General features: G+C 47.3%; 2 protein-coding genes across 7 annotated transcripts in view; one reads left to right on the plus strand and one right to left on the minus strand.

Annotated features, from left to right (window-relative positions):
- Positions 1-952: 952 nt before the first annotated feature.
- On the minus strand, positions 953-12988 carry klhl17 (kelch-like family member 17). 6 transcript variants are annotated; one of them, XM_076992016.1, is made up of 13 exons: positions 12851-12988; positions 9003-9279; positions 8430-8495; positions 7542-7663; positions 6935-7156; positions 5716-5832; positions 5385-5598; positions 5151-5295; positions 4705-4872; positions 4307-4395; positions 3960-4033; positions 3280-3461; positions 953-3040 (listed from the first exon to the last, which is right to left on the minus strand). In XM_076992016.1, exons 2-13 carry the CDS (start codon positions 9211-9213, stop codon positions 2812-2814), a joined length of 1839 nt encoding a protein of 612 aa, XP_076848131.1. In that variant the 5' UTR covers positions 9214-9279; positions 12851-12988; the 3' UTR covers positions 953-2811. The 6 variants fall into 6 exon arrangements, with proteins under 6 accessions (XP_076848131.1, XP_076848129.1, XP_076848130.1 ...); XM_076992014.1 differs by having other exon boundaries at positions 9003-9381; positions 12851-12971; XM_076992015.1 differs by lacking the exon at positions 12851-12988 and adding an exon at positions 12028-12438.
- The window catches only part of noc2l (NOC2-like nucleolar associated transcriptional repressor), a 25302-nt gene continuing 18470 nt past the window's right edge, over positions 12978-19809 (plus strand). Inside the window, 12 exon segments of the mRNA XM_076992017.1 lie at positions 12978-13134; positions 13804-13929; positions 14149-14332; positions 15191-15301; positions 15572-15686; positions 15773-15866; positions 15972-16050; positions 16159-16269; positions 16601-16714; positions 17295-17483; positions 17630-17769; positions 18557-18668. Of these exon segments, the coding sequence (XP_076848132.1) occupies positions 13115-13134; positions 13804-13929; positions 14149-14332; positions 15191-15301; positions 15572-15686; positions 15773-15866; positions 15972-16050; positions 16159-16269; positions 16601-16714; positions 17295-17483; positions 17630-17769; positions 18557-18668 (1395 nt within the window). The 5' untranslated portion in view covers positions 12978-13114.

A 19809-nucleotide genomic window follows, 5' to 3' on the forward strand; every position in this document is an offset into this window, starting at 1 on the left:
GCCGGCTGGGCTTGAAGCTGCAGTGATGTAGAACGGTACAGGGGATCAGTACCTAGCAGGACTGGGCCAGGAAGAGCCAGGCAGGGCTCCACAGAGCTGCATGCTTGTGTCAGGGTGTGCAGCATGTAAGCATGCTTGGGTGACGCTGAGGGGTTGTCAGACGTGGGCGTGAGGGACAGGGCTCGAAGGTGACAGAGCCGGGGCCACTCGGGGCCCCTCTCCGCTGCATATCTAAGCTTGTAGTCGCCTGCCCGGGCCATAAAGTCATTACGGCCCCTCAAATCAGCACAAGACCGGCTGCCGTCTGAGAGGCGTGCTGCTGAACCACAGTGCTCTCCTCCCCACCGTTCACTCCCCCCTTCCTTACGTCCACACGCAGGCAGGGGTCAGTACGGGAGCTCCGCCTCGGGCACCCCAAACACTGGGGGACTCATGGCCGTGTCAGATATCTATATGTAAGTGGAAGTGGCCAGAGCGTAGGAGCACACAGGTGCGCGTGCCGTGTCCCTGAGGTCAGGGACGGGAAGAGGAGAACGCTCAGCTGTCCGCACGGATCTGTCAGAGAGTTAACTTGGGGAGCACATGCTGATATCGTACACGGCTGAACTGATCCCGCACATGGCCAAGCAGTTCACTCTTTACCATAATCTCTTTACCATATCGCATAATTGAACAAAATGCTCCATTCAGCGGCTTCATGCCTAATGAAAACAGAAGAGTATGTAGCCTATAAATCATTTGTTCCAATTGAATGGACTAATGTTTGAATATGTAGATTCAGTTAGCTTTGAATGTTATATCATTTACCTGATGTTTTAAAACTATATCTGCTAGAAAATACTGGAGGCATAAAATGCAAAAATTGAAATGATTTAATCTACACATTGATTTTCTACACATTTCTAGAAGTACACTTCTAAGTGGATAAGTCTTAATAGTCTCAAGCGTACAGTCCACTTGAAAAAAAACTTTATTTCATTTGTGTACAGTAGTGTATTGCTCCATCTGACAATAGTGCAAAAAATATTTTTTAATTTCCTTCATAAATATAACAAAACATAAAAGTCACATAATAAATAAACAAATCACAACACATTAAGGCAACAACATAAACCAAAAACATGAGCCACTTTAACATACACATTACACAAATGTTTCGATCAGATATTTTGGTTCTATACATTGTCTTTTTTCTGTTGGGAAGGTTATTTCATTTATGGTCAAAGGAACAAAGACACCGTCCCAGTCTCGAAAAAGGCAGAAAATCTCCAGATTGAAGAAGTTCTGTCATTCCTGTGCTTAAACTACTTCTGAACTCGTTCAAATGAACACAATCCTTCAAAAAAAGGAAAAAGAAATTGTAACTTCTTAGAAGTTATGCTACGTTTTTTTTAAATCAAAGTGTACATGACAACGGCTGAAGGTGGAACTCGTTTACTGGTAGCTCGTGCTAGGGTTCATAAACCTGTGACCTCACTGTGTCTGGAATCCTGATTAACGCTCTCATCCAAGGACAGACCAGATATAAGCCTTCCAACACAGTAAAAACAATGTTCTGAAATACGACATATATTCCCAACAGACTTTCAATATGACATGTTACCTTCAACCCCTGATTGAGTAATGGGGGTGTGTCTACACAAGTGCTACTGTGAGGTAAAGGTAAAGTTCAGTCAGGATTTAAATTACACCACAATATGACAATGAATCATGTCATATGTCACATCATATGTGTTAAAAAGACGAGGTGTAATTACTGAGATCTGTGTACACATTAGTCTTTCTCAGCACAAACATGCTCCTGAGAGCATGTGAGAACATTCCAATATGGCTATACCTTTATTGAGAGGCCTCTAATGACTATTGACAGAATACTGAACACTCTACACCACCTTCCTTCATCACTAATAGAGAGTTGCGACAGTACGTAGTCATTTAGCTGATCAATTGTCCAAAGACTTCAGAGACATGGCTGTGGAAACTAAATTGTTTCCACTGGGTCAAACCCTAATCCCTGCACTGTAATAAGATCTCAGCAATTAGCCAGAACAAACATATTCCCCATTTCCAGAAATAATACAAACACACGATCCTCATAATCTCTGATATGTAAATAAGATACATCTCCCCTTTTTCAAAAGGTAGCAATGGTCCTTCAGCAGTTCATAAAACGTCTCTGTAATAGCATCACATTTGTATATATTACATTTAATAAATAAATACGAAAATACATTTAACATCTCTTCTGTGGTCAAAATCGTTTGACCCCATTTAACCTTTGTTATTACTGTCCAGAGACTGCTTTGCGAAAACTCTCTGCTTCTCTGCACCCACATGCACAATGGCGAAATCGGGCAGCGTTGCGCATTACTGCCACCTAGTGTGACACACCAGCACTACAATGTTGTTCTTCGGCCAAGACAACATTTCAGTAAACATGCATGACAGAGCCAATCGACTGATGTTTGAACTACATTCCTAAGTAACATTTGTTTTTATATATTATTGCAATATTATGATCCACCCCCACCCTCCAAAACAATTACAGTGTTCTTCATACACAAGTGACTGCAAAAGGCCAGAGTGACAGGATTCAGCCTTTTCAAGCTCTGGGGTGCAAGGTTTAGGAATTGGAGGGTAAAATTGTGGGTTGTCTTTTTTTTATATTCTGTACAATGCCACAGTGCTACTCCAGCAGAAAGGTGGCGCTGTGGGCCCCCCCTGGCCTCCCTCCAGAGCTCAGACCGAGCAGTTGCGCTGCTTGGCCACACGGGGCACACCGCCGGGGTTCAGCCGCGTCTTCAGCCTTCGTCAAAGACTGGTGGAGGAGACGGACATGGTGGGGGAGGACGGCGGGGGGAAGTTGAGCAGCTCGAGGACGGCCACGCCCACGCTGCTGCGCCTCGTGAACATGCACGAGGCCGCCACCCACTTGTTGCTACGCGGGTTGTACTTCTCGATGGAGTTCAGGCTGGAACTGCCGTCGTTGCCGCCCACGGCGTACAGCCAGCCGTCCATGGCCACCAGGTCATGGGTGCTCCTGATTGGGTAAAGCGCTCATTAAATAAGGACAGGGCTCACGGCAGCAGGACCGAGACCCGGCTCGAGCTGACCAACAGGGCACACGCTCGCTCGGTTCTGCTCGGTTCTCTGTTTGGGTCCTGGTTGGTAAACCCTTCATGAATACCTTCTAGTTAGAGATTGTACTGCAGGTTTATAACAGTGGATTATTTCGACCTCTCCACCGCTGCAGTTTCAGAGAGTTTCTGAAGCTCTCACCTGCGGATGTTCATGGGTGCCACGCCCTCCCAGGTGTTGGTTTTAGGGTTGTAGCGCTCCACCGAATTCAGGCAGCTGGTCCCGTCGTTTCCGCCGGCGACGTACAGCATCCCCTCCAGGACGGCCACGCCCGCACTGCTCCGACGGCTCAACATGTTGGCTATGGCGGCCCACACGTTGGTCTGAGCACACAGCACCGGGGCAACAGGGCACAGACACCACAGCACCAGGGTTAAATGTGCTTTGGAAATCTTGAAAACTGTAAAACTGCATGCGGCACCAGCCAGAACAACGCTGGTCGTTAGTCAGATTAGGAAACACGGGTGTTGATCATATGAACACGTGTGAACACGGCAGTGTCCTGTCTTCAACACTTAGTAGCTGAAGACAGCCGAGAGGTCCACAGTCAAAGAAATCCAGGCAGAAGACGTTAATCCAATACTGTAATGTTTACTGAAGGATACTTGCCTATGATATTGCAATGTTTACTTGCAAATATTCCTTTATATGTATAATACTGTAATGTTTACTGGGCCGTATTTACTTATAATGTTGTAATGTTTAATTCAAGATATTTGTCTACGATATTGTAATGTGTACTGTTGAACAGTTCTTTATATGTATATTAATGTAATGTTAACTGGAGGATATTTACTTTTCAACCAAAGAGAGGCGAGTACCTGTGGATCATACTTCTCCACCGTGGCCAGGTGTGAAGAACTGTCATACCCACCAACCGCATACAGACTGCCATCTGAAACGAAACGGGGTTCTGTTCACACCAAAGCCCGCGGAAACTGTGGCTAACCCTTTAACCTTTCAACCCCTTTAACGCTATGAGTGTGTGAGTGTGAGGCCATCATATTGAGGAATGCTTCATCAAATAAAAAGTGAAACCGATCCAGCCATATTCCGAGCAGTGCCTCACCACATGAAGCCGAGTTATTCGGAGAGGCAGACGCTGCCGTCACTCATACCCCAACACATCAACAAGTTCCTCAGAGAGGTGTCGTATCGAGCGGCTCACCCAGCGTAGCCACTCTAACGTATCGTCTCCTGGTGCTCATCGCAGCAATGGACGTCCACGTGCTGGTCAGTGGGTCATACCTCTCTGCGCTAGAGGAGTTAAAGCAGTTCAACCAATCACAAAATGTAGTTTTATAATAACCATAACGAAAAAGTCAGTTTTATCAGTCATGTATGAACATGTGACCATGGCAACACTAGTCACACACCTTCAATTATCATTGTTTAATCAGTCATCAGACTATCATTCATTGGCCAAAAGAAATTAATAGACTTAAATGAATATAGTATAATTTTTAAAACAAAGAAAATTGATCTTTTGTGAATATTAATACACTAAAAAAAAGCATCCGTACTGATGGATAAGAATGCCTGTTCTTGCCCTTGAGATCTTCCTACCTGTTAAGACAGGAAGCACCATCGTAGCCTCCAGCGGCGTAGAGCAGCCCGTGGAGGACGGCCACGCCCAGACAGCTTCTCCTGGTTCCCATAGACACTTCCGGCTGCCAGCCGTTAGTTACAGGGTCATATGACTCAACAGTGGCCAGGTCTGAGGTACCGTCATACCTGACGAAGGCACGTCAAAACATCACTCAAAAGAGAACGTCACTTTCCGAGAAGTGACTTGCTATATGACGCGGTCGTATTCAGCCGTATTCAGGACACCAATGTCGCTCGACAGGTTCTCCCATTTGAACCCACCTGAAAGTGTTAAAGTGCACGACAAGCCATGCTCAGGGAGACAACACTCCCACTGGTTACACCACTACGCCCACCGTGCCACTCTTCCTATGAAACACTACGCGGTTATTAACCAGAAGGGGCGTGAATAAGAGCTTCCGTACCCTCCCACAGCGTACAGCTTGTTGCCGATAGCAGCGACGCCGACTCGTGCCCGTCGCGTGGACATGGACGCCACCATGTGCCAGCGGTCCGTCCGGGTGTCGTAGGCCTCGCAGTCTCCGTGAATAGCAAAGAGACTGCCTCCACCTGCAGGGCAACATAGAGGGTAGCGCTCAACACCACGTCTCGCCGTTATATCCACACGGGCGGAGACGGCGCGAGCGTCCCGGACTCACCGACAGCGAAGAGCACGGGGCTGGCCCCCTCGCACCGGCGGGGCCTCGTCCGGCTGTTTCCCAGAACGCCCCTCTGCTCGGGCATCAGGTGGTACTTGAGCGCCTCGATCAGCAGGTCCTTGCACTCCGAGTGATGACGCACGAGAAGCTCCGTGTCCACGCTGCTTATCAGGAAGTCGCGGGTGAGCAGCGGCAGGCGCACGCACTTCATCAGCTGGGGGGGGGGGGGGGGGGGACACAGTTCACAAGTGGGGGTGTCAGAGGGGGGGTTAAAGAGCCGACGTGTGCTTGGCTGCGGAGACACGCGTCCGACGGTCAGGACGGGACTCACTCGGGGAACGTGCTGCCTCCGGGCATCGATGTCATGTTTGACCCAGCTCAGCACAGCCCGGTAAACTTCCTCCTCCGAGGGAACGTTCAGGTTATCACTGGAGATCAGATCCAACACCTGTGAGGAACACGACCAGGTGACCAACGACCGATGAAGAGAACAGCTCTGATGGGCTCCTGGTCAGGTCAGGATGAAGGACACACACACACGCAATCTATATATACGTATGTAAGTGAATATATGTGGCTGTTGTTAAGGCCACAGTTTATGGGCTTGTGTACAACAAACACACCCATGTTTCCCAGGTGTCGAGGTCTAAATCCGGGGCAACCTTCATAGCCCAGTAGGCACAGGGCTTAAGCACACACTGCTGCAGTGGCACCAAGCCAGTAACCACTGCTGTAAAATACGTCTGGGAAAAGAAAGGAGGGGGAGAGACAGAATTGCAGCCCTTCTCCTCAGTAACCGCCACTCACAGACCCCTCAAATCAACACCTAAAAATGGATTCAAGAAAAAGGACTTAAGGGAGACCAAGAGCCTGTCGGCCAGAGAGTGCGAGAGCCCAGAATTGACTACGCTAATCACGTTTGCCCAAAGAGAGCTCGTTGATATAATAGAGGATGAAAGCCCATCATACGCTGAAGGTGGAGATAACGTGATCTCTGCCGGAGAAGAAGCCTGCGTTTAGGACGCTGGGACCTCGGTGCTCCAGCTCTGTCGTGGTTGGGGGGGCTGCACCCTGGACGCGTGGCCCAACTGGGCACGTCTGTGCAGACTCGCCAGCGCTAGACTCACGACCAGCCAAGCGAGAAAAGCCCCAGAGATATGAGACGAGGTCAGATTGCGCGTGTTTACAGTAAAGGGAAGGGTGGGCAAAAGTTTAAAAGCCTCGACAGCTGTCCATGGTGGGAGGACGCTGGCAAGAACTCCGGGCTGTTTGTTCAAGCGCAACCCTTTAGGCACACTGCCCCTAAACTTCCACATCTTCAAGAAGACACGGCATACAAGTCAGGAATGCCACTGGACTCTAACTACAGTAAACACTCAGTTAAAAGCATTAAAAACAGACACACGGGAGGCACGTTTAAAACAGTGAGACACACTGCAGTAACACTTGAGAACCAGGCCGGTTGTTTCTACTTCCTGAGCCGCGCCGTTTGCAGGTGTCCGTCCCCCTGAACCCCCCCCTCTCCCCCATAATCCCCGGCTCCTCCTCACCTGTTTGAGTGGCAGAAGCATGAACTCCTCAGTCTTGGACACCTCCACAAAGTGCTGCAGGACGTACTTGTGGGCCGACTTGAGCAGGTCGCTGCAGGAGTGCGTGTCGGCAAAGCCCCGGATGCCCAGGCAGTTGGACGGGTCCAGCTGACTCAGGAGGAACTTGCAGCAGGCGTCCCTCACGCCGTTCAGCTGCAGGAGGCTGGCCGCGGGCAGCAGAGTCTGTAGGGCACGCACACGCCAGCCAGAGGGACGGAGGTCAGCCAGGGAGCTGCGTAACGGGCCCTCGCCTGGACCACCACGAGCCTCGCTTACGTTACGGGGGGTGGGGTCAGGATTCTGCGAGGTGCTAGAAACGTTTCCTTTTGTTTATTTTTGTCTTTTTAATGTGGTCATGTCAGGATTGTTAAAGGTCTACATCAGCATTTTTACTCATATAAGCATCTTTACTCATCTAAGTGACATTACAGTGCAAGTGGCTGTAGTGCCTCACGAACATGTACACGTGAACAAAACCGCGTTTTATTTCAGGTGAGTGAGACGAATTCGCTTGGCCACCAGCTCATGGATATTACACGTGTGGTTACAGAGGGGGGGGCACGTGTACCTGAACGTTTCCTTCCCCCACCACGATCTCAGCAGTGTACGTGTACTGAACCAACTGCTCCAATGCTTGTGGGTCCATGTCGTGCAGAGTCACGTGGGTTTGACGGCTCTCCGACATCTCGTCTACGCGCGCGCACACACACACACACACACACACACACACACACACTGTACCAAAAGGTTTTTTTCTTCCAGCAATTTTAAGCCAATGAGTCAGTTTGGCAGACAGTTAGAAAGCTTTATTATGAGAAAGCCTGACATTTGGTATAAATTAAACAACTCATGAGCAAGATTAGGTACACATATTAAGATGCCATATTTTTACACTCTGCCCAGTCAGTCATGAGGAATTCCATCCATGTTTACATTTTCAAATATTTGTCACTACCTACTTTAAATATATACCACCTATGCATTACATCTAATCTTGGACTAAATGAATTCCATGGGGGAATTTCCAGTGGAAAAGATGTTCCATCTAGTCTAATGTCCAGTCTGGGTCTATGAGACTGGCCCTACATGTTTAACTTAATACAGATTATTAGCCAAAGTTTCAGCTGTGTTGGACTGAATACATTCTGCTCAAAGCCAGTTAGCATTCAAGACGAGGTTATTAAGAATGAAAGAACAATACATCTCTGGACAGAATTCTGCTTTAAACTGGGCTAGGTTTCCCAAACGCATCAGAAAACACAGATCATAGATATGAACGCTCCGTCATATTCAAGATGATCTTAATGCTGCAATGACTTTGGGAAACGGGGGCCCTGGTCTGAGATGTTAGCATGCAGTGGAGGTCATGGCGGGTGTGTTTTGGTGAATTCTGCCGATGTGTGGTAAGTTCAGAAGAGTAACGGCAGGATACTGCCCACACTGTCCTGACACATACCATCACACTCTAGCCTGAGCTGTAGTGGTGAGGGGGAGAGGGAGGAAAAACATGGCACCTGCTGCCCTAAGACCAGAAAGGGAAGAAAATAGAGCATGGGAAATGGGAAGTGATGTAATGAAGGAGGGGCTTTGACAGGAAGCTGTGTAGGAGATACAAAGAGTGAGCTTTAATATGCAGGCACGGGTATTAACACCTAACTAAAATATTTTGGAACATTATAGTTGCAGGATCAACTAAAAGAACATGGGAGTTGCCATTACTCACAACTTCATTTATAAACAAAGAGGTTTTGTTGTCATGTCACTAATGATGTCAAATTCCTTAAAAACATTAGATTAAATGTGACGGCATTATCTGGACAGACTGGTGCAGATGGGACAGAAGAACAGAGAACTGAGAACATTTTAGAGTAACAAAGGAGGCACATTGCCCAGAAGATACCTTCAGCCAACAAGTTAGGAGGACCTAATCCATCTCTCTCTCTCTCTCTCCCCCTCTCTCTCTCTCTCTCTCTCTCTCTCTCTCTCTCTCTCTCTCTCTCATGGAAAGACGGCCCCAGCGGTCACCTACTTGTGAACATGGCGTGGAAGTAGGGGCTGCAGGAGGCCAGAACCACCTTGTGCGCCTTGATCTCCTTGCTGGCCACGTGGAGCACGATGTCGCACAGCAGGCCGCGCTGTCGCATCCTGTTCATGGACACGAAGGAGTCGTGGTAGTGGCGCTTGGAGTTGTGGGAGATGCTGTGGCCGTCGCGGTTCAGCAGCTGCATGCCGGCCTCCATCGCGGCGCTGCGCTCCGGGGCCCTCCGCTCCGGCTCCTCCTGCTGCCTGGGCCTCGCTCTCTGCAACTGCAGGCTCGCTCTTAAGCAACACCCCTCGCCCCTGCGCGTTCGCATGCGAACTGAACCTAAGCCCGTTCCTCTGCCCTCGCACCTCCGCTTAGCCCGCCACTGCGTATAACAGCAGTCAAGAATAATATCCAACAATCGGCACATGTGAGTCATGCATATTTACTTCTTATGACTTACTCACATTTAAGCTAAATACAGATGAAAAGCAGTCCAAAAGTAAACCGGCCCGGACATTTTCTTGATACTTGATGCAGCCAGGGTGGAAAAATCCCTTTCAGTCACTAACAGTACCAATATCAAGTGACAGTCAGTGTGTCTAACCGGACAGCTGTAGAACACTACGTGTGTGTCTGTTCAGTGACTAAAACAGGATAACTATAATTATAACCAGCTAATTACAAATATAACCAGCTAATTAGGGAGTTTTTCCTCACTACTGTCATCCCCGGCTTGCTCATTAGGGATCTGGACCAATGCACTTGTAAAACTGCTTTGTGATGACATGTGTTGTAAAAAGCTCTAGATAAATGAATTTGACTTGACTTGACTTGTAATATACTGTTTCTACGTTGATGGGTTATACCAAAAATTCACAAGCGGTCTTAGGTATTAACTCAGACAAGGACATCAGGATGGCAATAAGACTTCAAGAAAGACATGCCAGAGTTCTATCATCATGACTTTTAAATCTCCTAAGCAATGGTTTAGTATTTAATTTGGAACTTAATAGAAAGGTATTGTAAATTTCACAAAAGGTATATATGCTCTGCTTATATTTTCTTAGTAACTAGCTTAAAATGTTTAAGAAGACAACCAGCCCACAAACACACTGAAGGAATCAAATATAGAGGCTACAAAAGCATATACATGGGCTGGTTTCTCTACATCACATAGACAGGACATACTTTTGACATTTTGGATATATTTTTTTATTATTATTTTATAGAGGCACATCATGTAGTTTCATATGGCAAGTTAGCACCAGGGTTCTTAGCAGTAACTTTGGGTTGCATTCAAATGAAGGTTGTTTTTATTTATTTTTTACTTTAGAGGCATTACTTTAAAATCAGCAACCTTAGGCTATATCTAACAGACTTAGTGCCTAACATTAGTATCGCTGCTTTTATTACAAGTAGGTGTGGGACAGTTAGAAATTTTCACAATTTGATTACCTAGTCTAAAAATATCAGTTTCACAATATAACAGCATAAACTGACCAATGAAAAACACACGTGCTGATCTGATCTAATTGATAAGTAACAGCATAAAACTGGAAGCCAGCATTATTGTGGACTGTGTATAAGGAATATGTAATAAGGGGCCTAAGAGAAAATCTTGTAGGACACCATACTGCATTCTTATATGCTCTGAAAAAGATGGACCATTTCTTCAAACCTGTCCAATATCATGACTGATAAAGAGGACACCCTGGCCCAACAGACCCTGAATGTGTATTTTGTGTGGGACCAAAAATGTGGGGCTTGGATATAAAGGCTCTAAGTACCAATCAATCAGACCTGCAGGAAGACCAGGAAGAAGGCTCGACCCATAATACCCATAAAGAGCCAAATATATGTCTGGTGACCTGTTCATATGCTTTGCTACAGCACGCATCACAGCCAACATCATGGTGATCTCTGGCTAGGCCGGCTTCATAGTACTGTAAGCGTGGAGGACAGGAGGCGATGGAGCAGCTGGAATAAAGCTCCCTTTCCTTAAAGATCTACACATAGTACTCTTGTTTTTTTAGCTTATGGCAACACCGATGTTTCACGTCATAACAAGGTCTACGGATTGTGGATAATTCGGTTTACGAATGACACAATATAATTGTATAGCTTCATATCAAATCAAATTTATTTGTATAGCGCTTTTCACAACACGCCACAAAGCAGCTTTACAATCTTTACAGGATTTACAAGGTTAACAATCTTATGGGTCCAAATTCATATCACCCCTAAGTATATGTTCGTTATACAGTGGAAACCTCAGTGGCAAATGGGTTTCCACGAGATGCACACACTGATAGCTCCAGAATTGCTACAGGAACTGGACAGAAGGTACTTCCTTGAAGTAGGAGGTTAGTGTAAGTCTGGAAATGCAGAAGAGATACGTACTGTCTCAAATATACCACAGGCAGGATTTACATTGCTTGCTGAGGTTATCCATATCAACTTACGCAGATGACACTACATGAAAAGATATCCGTTTGTGCTCGGTGTGATGAGCTCGAGCGTTTAGGCTGGGTGAGGAATGCCTGAAGTGGTTTCAAGCATAGATCAACCTTTGGTTACAATTGATACGGCTCAGTGAAACCCGATAAAACGTGAATAATGAATTGCATACAGCACCTGGAGCACAGAGGTATGGCACTTGCAGGTGTAGACCAGTCATGGCAAGGCCACAACTGTCTATCTTTCTCTCTCTCTCTCTCTCTCTCTCACACACACACACACACACACACACCGCCACATGTCACACATAGACATAATGCAAACAAGCTGACCTGTTGCCATGCCAATCACTGTTGCCGCCAACACCCTCACATCTGAGTCAGTATAATGTACGCCCCTCGAAATCTTCATACAAATGCGAGGAATAAACGCTATTTCAGCGCTTCACCCCCCCCCCCCCCCTCCAGCATCCCTGTCCATTACTGCAGCCTACGGCGCGTCAGCTACAATACCAGGCGTATAATCCACGGATCATCTCTCTCTCTCTCTCTCTCTCTCGCAGTTTACTCACCAAACCCTCTCTGGTTCACACAGCCATGCAGGAACCCTCCAGGAACCCACTGCGTTACGACACACGCCTGCTCGTCTACTCCGCTCCCTCTGAGTCTGTCCCTCTTAAGGGAAGGAACCAGGTCCGTTTCAGCTTATTCTGCAGTGTCCAAGCCCTGGACCGTGTAGGACACTCCACTGATGTCCCCTGGACCGTGCAGGACACCCCACTGAGGTCCAACCTGGTTCGGGCTCTGTGTGTTATTGACGCAAACCGCAGGAGTTCGGGGTGCTGACGTCACGTCTTAAGGTGGACCGGCTGGTCCCGTTACTCAAACTAACGGGTAACGACGTGCTGTGAAGCGTCGGTTCATCCGGTACCCCCCGACACATCGATGGGAAGCGTGTGGCGACAGCGGAACTGGCTCGGTACCTTTACTCGGTACCTTTCGTAGTGGGGAAATCGGTCTACCTTAAATCGGCGAACTGACTCGTACACAATAGCGTTGACGTCCAGAGCGACGTGTGTGTGTGTGTGTGTCTCAGCAGGATTCACGCACATTCACCGCACAGAGACGCGCTGCTGCGTGAGACACACACACACACCTGCAGATTTACACCGAATTAATTCAACCGGTTCACAGAATGAACGGACGCCCAGCTCACCGTTACATCTATCAGGAGGGTCTTCACCATATGAACCGAGTCACGGTTCGTGATGTGGCCCAGAATACGGTACCAGTACCGACACACGTCCGTAGCCCGCCCGGTAGTTATTAAATAAAGGTTAATGACTAATAAAGCAGCCAGATCGCAACACTGTCAGTGTTTAAACACACACTCACCTTCCTGCCAAACGTGACGTGATGGTCAAACCAAACCAGTCCAGTCACTCTGACATATAAACATTCACATATACGGGTGCGCTCGCCTCGTTTGACCAGTTATAACTGCAGTTATTAGATGCTTGTTTTATAACTGCAGTTATTAGATGTTTAATTGCAGTTATTAGATGTTTGTTTCGTGTTTTTCTCGCCGTGAAACAGAAGCCCGGCCGACCGGAAGTGGTGCATTGTGGGTACTGTGCGGAAGCACGTGTGTGATTAAGCATGGCTGGAAAACACAAGAGGTACGATGTGTGTCTTTAACTAGTGTTTCTCTCCTTAACTAGTATGACAATATTTTAAAAGATCCTGGTTATACAAAAGATATTTGTTCAGATATCCAATAGTTAGCCAGTAAATTACATTTAGCAATCTAGTTAGCTGGCTAACTGGGATGGATGGATGTATGTATGTTACTCAGCTAGTTAGCTACCTAGCTATACTAAAGAGACTTACAGAGCTGATCTGTGCATATATATATATATATATATATATGTTAGGTAGAAATCCACAAGATAAAGCTGAGTGCTTTAAAAATTACAGGAATAATGTCAACCTCAGCAATACGAGATCCAGAATGTATAGTGTGAATATTGTAATGATTGATCTCCTTAAACAGTTGTTGGTGTCTACTTGTTATTATACTGATTTCTGTTCCTGACTGCACCTATAGATGAGTTTTACTCCTTGCCGAACGCTTTAAGTAGTCATTGTTCGTAATGACTACTCGCATAACATTCTTTAATAACTCGCTAATAAAACTCACCATGATCGTACTAAACAAAGTGTTTGTTTTTTTGATTTGGGTACACTTGTGCCTTGTACATTTAGATAAACATAAGAATGTCATACTACATGATTCAGATGGTGCCCTAGCTGGTACCGCTTTATTAGTGTCATACTGTGTGTTGCAGGAAGTTGGAGGATCTCAGCGTGGACGAGTTCCTGTCTGGATTTGATTCTCTGGAGGCGGAGGACTCTGAAGATGAGGCTGCGAAACAAGAGAATGGAGAAACCGAAGATACTGTACTTCAGAAGAGGTAATCCTGATTTTGGTCAGCATGTCAGAATAAATCACACCGTTTGCTGAGTTGCATAAATTTGGCACTGAACGGGCACATTAAAACTAGAAACGGTGCGCTTTTTTAGGAAAGTTAAACGATCACAGATGTCTAGAGCATGGTACATATGAGCGGAATGACTGCATAAGGGGAGAATAATGGAGATGTGACTGCAGCTCATGTTCTGTATCTTCTCAGGAGTTTCCAGAAGAAAGGCCAAGCATCTGAACACAAGGCCCAGCTCTCCAGGCTACAGCACAAAGATCCAGAGTTCTTCAAGTTCTTGCAGGAGAATGATGAGACGCTTCTGGATTTTCAGGACTCTGATAGTTCTGAGGATGAAGAAGAACAGAAATACCACACATTGCCCTCTCAGTTAGAGGTATGCCTCTCTCTGCGAGAGTGTGTCGATGCTTTAGCCTCGTATTTGTGGCAGGTGTTATAATGTACCTAATGTGTTCAAGCTTGTATAATTTTCTCATCCCACACTGCTATCAACTTGTGTTCTGCTTGGGGTATTGAGGTGTTCTGAGATCCCAGAACCGCCAACCACTGGTGTTGTGATGATTCATCCCCCCATATTCTTCTCCAGTTCTGTCTCCAGTACTGCTCTGCTCGGGACAGCAGATATAGAAGTATATATAGAATATAGAATAGGCCTAAAATATTCTTAAAACAAATATATATATTGTAATTTATCCAATTTTATTTTATCTACTTACAGTTTGACAATCGAAATCTAAACAATTACAAAAATATAAGCAAATAAAATATTCACCCGTGTCTATTCAATCTGTGTTGGAAGGTGAGGGGTTAAGTGGAAGCCTGTGAGCCTGTGTCTCCCCCTATCAGGACTGTGATGCCCGCTGTTCGTTTACAGAGGGCCTGGCAGTTATAATTCAGCGCAATAACAGTTTCAAATGACAGTAAAATTGACCAATCATATCTTCTCTCTTAGTGGGCGGGCTTAACTGTATGATAATTTCCACCCGCTGTGGCGACGCTAGCTGTCGTTAGCGTACCACCGCTAGCTAGTTTCGATTCAGTCCTTTGATGCCCTCGTGCGCGTTGTTTACATATTCCGCTCCCGAGTAACACGGAGCTGTGAACCTTATTTTGCTTAAGAAGTTATCTAGTACATATGTTATTGTTTATTGCGTTTCTAAAGCTGTACTGTCGTCTTAGTTTATTTATTTATTTATTTTTCTTATTTCCTTCTCCTTATAAACTTTCCACCTAGGTGGACGGCTCGGGTGAGGAGGAGGAAGAGGAAGAAAAGAAAAAGAAACCTGCAAAAAAAACCATTAAAGTCACGTCTAAAATGGTGGATGACTGGAGAAGAGGGCTCAAGGTAGTGCTTCACTTTGTTGATCAATTATGCAGCGAAGCCTGTGGTTAATTCTGGCTCTAAATGACATGGTAATTTTGGACGGATGCTGCCTGTATTGATAATGGACTCAATTTCCGACACTTCGCAATCTGTGAAGTGCTACTACTAAAAGAGTAACTTGTATCTTTGGTTTCTTTTATTACTCTTTTATTATTCATGTATTGTTCTTTTCATAAGTGTGTATTATTCGTGTATTATTCTATTATTCATGTCTTCCCTCTTGCTCTGCAGGAAGCACCCACAGCACATTTGATAAGGGACATCACACAGGCCTTCAAGGCTGCTGTAGCGACCACTAGAGGAGATGAGGACGTGGAGTGTCGCTACACGGTGGCCGACAGCTCCGGTAAGTCCATTTTCTCGTTGCGTTGTGGACGGTGTCGAGTCGTCGGCATGTGACGCGGGCGACTGTTTTTTTTTTTTCGCTTTCAGTGTTCAACGCTCTGATCCTGATTTGCATCAGAAACATGGACGCTGCGTTTAACAAACTGCTGCATCTCAGAGCTCCAGAGAAAGACCAGAAAAAGTAGGACCTAGTCTTCCTTCTCTTCTCCACTGGTCACGCTCCCTTACTTTTGCTTTGGGCGGGACCTCTGTTCTCACTTTCACCTGTGTTCTTTCCCCCTGCCAGATTAATATTGCCATCAACAAGTCCCAAGTGGCAGAAGCATCAAATTGATATTAAAATGTACTTAAGTGGGCTTGCCCAGGTGCGTTTTTTGCATTTTTTGCTATCTTTAACTTTGTGATTAGCTGAAAACTTCCACCTCAGTGATCAATATGTAGAAATGTCAAATAAAATCCAAATTTCTCCACAGCTGCTCAGCAGTCTAACCCAGTCCACCGTCACTGCTGCAGTTCTCCGCCATGCCCACCAGATGGTGCCATACTACCTGTGCCTGCCTAAACAGACACGACAGTTGCTGAAGGTGGGGGTTACTAATACCTCTTCACTTGAGGTTTTCATTTGTACTCTGTGCTTATTTATTTAATCATAGTGGTCCACGTATTGTTCTGGTAGCAGTATTCACTGTTTTATGAATTATGTATGTGCCAGGCTGATCTATACCTTTTATATTTCCTAATTTTGTCCGTGTGCATGAGATGAACTCCTATGTGAGTGTTGCGTGTGCTAAGGCAGATAGAGAGTGCGTTCAGCAGGGCAGCCGGCGTGGCCAGGCCGTGTGCCCTGAGTGTGCCGTGTTCCCTGTTCTTCGTCGTGTGTGCTGTAGTGATCTTCCTCCCCGCGTCTCTATTTAGCTACTAATAAAGCAGTGGAGTACCGGCGAGGAGACGGTTCGGGTCATCGCCTTCCTGGCCCTCAGCAAGATCTGTCGCCACAAGCAAAGTGTTTACCTGAACCCTGTACTCAAGGTGAGTGGACACTGCCCCCCCGCACCCAGCCCCCACCCCACACCCAGCGACCAGCAAAAAAAAAATCTTGATTGCTTAGTTTTGTTCTGGCTTATATTGCATCTAAACGATTTACTGGATAACAGTCTTTCTGATGTATGGCACCAATAGTCAGACTAGCAACCATAGCAAAAGCACAAAATCACACTGTTACAATCCCACAGGAAAGAGTTGCATTAACCCTGGCAGGAAGTTGTGGGAGCAAGAGATCCAGCCATTATCTGTTAAACATAATGGAATAAAGAAGCATTATTGGAATTTGAATATAAGAACGACTAATTCATTGGTGATTAAAATCTAAAGTAATAAACATTTTAAATATTACACAATGATATTTCTATAGTGAGCTTTAGAAAGCTTTAGTAGACTAAAAACAATCCCTGTTAATTAGTGTATAAGATAAGATAATCCTTTATTAATCCCTCAGTGAGGAAATTTGCTATATATAATGCCGTATATAATTGGCACAGTTGTCTTTTGGCAAAGGGCCGTGAAGCGTTTCTAGCAGGATCAAACGTAACGTGTCCCTCTTGGTTTGTAGCAAATGTACATGGCTTACGTCCAGAACTGCAAGTTCACCTCGCCCACCACGCTGCCCGTCATCAGCTTCCTGCAGCGCACGCTGACCGAGATGTACGCGCTGGACACGCAAGTGTCCTACCAACACGGCTTCATCTACATCCGCCAGCTCGCCATTCACCTGCGTAACGCCATCAACATGAAGAAGAAGGTACGGATCGCCCCCACCCACCCCCACCCCCCGAGGGTCCGGCCCGGAGACCCGGCACCCGCCGACGTATCGGGCTAGCCGCTTCCTCACACCCTGGTCTTAACATCCGCCCTCCTTGCCCTCGCGGTGTCGCTGTGTGTCTGCAGGAGACGTACCAGTCCGTGTATAACTGGCAGTACATACACTGTCTGTACCTGTGGTGCCGTGTTCTGAGCACCATCTACCCCAGCGAGGTGCTGGAGCCCCTCATCTATCCGCTGGGCCAGGTCGTTAGCGGCTGCATCAGGTGAGCTCACGCCGCCTTTCGCTTCCCTGCCCTTTCGGGTTCGGACCTGGCGCGCGGGATGACCAAATACACCTGCTGAACCCTGTTGAACTATTGTGATGTGGGAAAAGCTGAGTGGGGGGGGGGGGAGTTTTATTTTTTGTTTGTTATTTTTTAACCTGACACCTGGTTGGATCTCTGAGGCCAGCTGGAGTTGCTGTGTCCTCCGAGGTGGGGAGGGGCGTGTCCTCTACACTGTCCTTTCTACCAGCCCCCGGCGTAAGCCCCGCCCATCACGCTTGTGACGTCAATCAGAAATGATGTGACACCATGTCAAAACTCCCACAGCGCAGCATTGCAGAATACAAGCCAACAGCACTGAATTTAGAACTGATGCTTGAGGCTTTTTAGGGTGACGTGCTGCAGTCATGACATCGTGGTTTAAAACGTTCTTTATTTTTCTCTGCTGTCACACTACTTAAATTTTTCATTGTACTTTTCAAGTCTACGCTACAGCTTTGAGCTGCAATGGCAGCAGTTCCACCAGCAGGTGGCAGTGCTGTCCGTATTAAGGGCCTTTGCTGCCTTAAGATTTGTTAACCAATTCTGCTTAACTGATGTAAGTTTACGCAACGCATTTTGTCCACGGACATTCTGAGAACCGAGTAACCGAGTGAACGGGCTGGCACAGATAAATCTGCAGTTTTTTTGCCGACTTTCCCCACTGTGATGCCTAGAACACTTTAAACCTCCATCCAATTGTTTGATGAAGTGTGTGTGTGTGTGTGTGTGTGTGTGTGTGTGGTAGGTTGGTGCCCATCTCACGGTACTATCCGCTGCGGCTGCACTGTGTACGGGCTCTCCTCCTGCTCACCGGCAGCACCAGGACCTTCATACCCGTCCTGCCCTTCCTGCTGGAGGTAAGAGTTGGTCGGAGCTCAGGTTCTTTGTCCCTGCTGGAGGGTGGAGTTGGCCCGGGGCTCCACGTCTCCACCTTGGGCTGCTGCACTGGCACCACGGTTCAGGTTTCACGCCGACTCGGGCGTGTGTGTGCGCTAGCGTCTCGCTCTTGCCCGTCCGCTCGCGTGACTTTTGTCTCTACGGCGGTTCCGTTGCCAGGCCAACGGCTAATAACGGCCGTTAAAGCACTTTGTTCGTGCGAGAGAGACGCGGCGGTTATTTCTGTGCTTGGTCCACACACGCTCCCGCCACATCTCCCCCTCCGACCCAAACACACTACGTCCAGCTGTGTTGTGGGAGACGTAATCGAATACTGGTCTCCACCACAGGACAGTTTGAAATATGAAAGCGGGTGTGAAGATGGGGGTTGGGGGGGGGGGGGGGGGGGGGGGTAGATGAGGCCTTTGTCAGTGCTTGGTGGAACGGGCCTGCGGGACTTACAGGACAGACAGGGGGGGGTGGTTAAACGGTCACACGCACCCACCGTGGCAGGAGATGAAAGATAGCCAGGACGGAGTGTTTGGTTTGCGTGTGAGCGTCTGTCCAAGCGCCTGGGTGCGCTGGATGTCTTCGTTATCAGGAGGAACGGAGGTCACTAACCGTCGACATTTTCCACAGCGTGAGACGAGTGGCGTGTGTGTGTGTGTGTGTGTGTGTGTGTGTGTGTGTGTGTGTGTGTGTGTGTGTGTGTGAGTGAGAGGCTGGCGTGGGCCCCTGCGGTGACAGCTGTTGTCAGAGTGGAAGCGTCAGCAGCCGAGCCCAGCGGAAGAGGGGGGGGGGGGGGGGGGGGGGGGGGGTGGTCACTGCTCCCCTCAGGCCTGACCACGCTGTGATAAAGCCCCGGTGGGGGGAAGGGTGTGTGTGTGTGTGTGTGTGTGTGTGTGTGTGTGTGTGTGTGTGTGTGTGTGTGAGAATGGTGAGGGGTCTGTGGTTAGGCGCAGTTCTGTGTGCGCTGTGCACATCACATCCTTTATCCTGTGGCGACCCTCTCGCTCCGCTCCGTGTTTATTTGTGATGCACTTCCTGTTTTTACTCTCTTGGTAGAGACAGGCAGAGATGTGCAACTTCCCTCCTTAATTAGAGCGGCAGAACCAGCATTCT

This window comes from Brachyhypopomus gauderio, unplaced genomic scaffold (assembly GCF_052324685.1).
Source record: "Brachyhypopomus gauderio isolate BG-103 unplaced genomic scaffold, BGAUD_0.2 sc88, whole genome shotgun sequence".
NCBI lineage: Eukaryota > Metazoa > Chordata > Actinopteri > Gymnotiformes > Hypopomidae > Brachyhypopomus > Brachyhypopomus gauderio.

Excerpts from the sequence above, each read along its gene's own strand:
- klhl17 (XM_076992011.1), bottom strand. The coding sequence starts at position 9,435 with ATGACTCACATGTGCCGATTGTTGGATATTATTCTTGACTGCTGTTAT. Across the intron at positions 7,664-8,429 it reads GCTCAGGCTAGAGTGTGATG|ACGAGATGTCGGAGAGCCGT; the intron begins GTATGTGTCAGG and ends GCGCGCGCGTAG. Across the intron at positions 4,396-4,704 it reads GGTGCTTCCTGTCTTAACAG|CGCAGAGAGGTATGACCCAC; the intron begins GTAGGAAGATCT and ends TAACTCCTCTAG.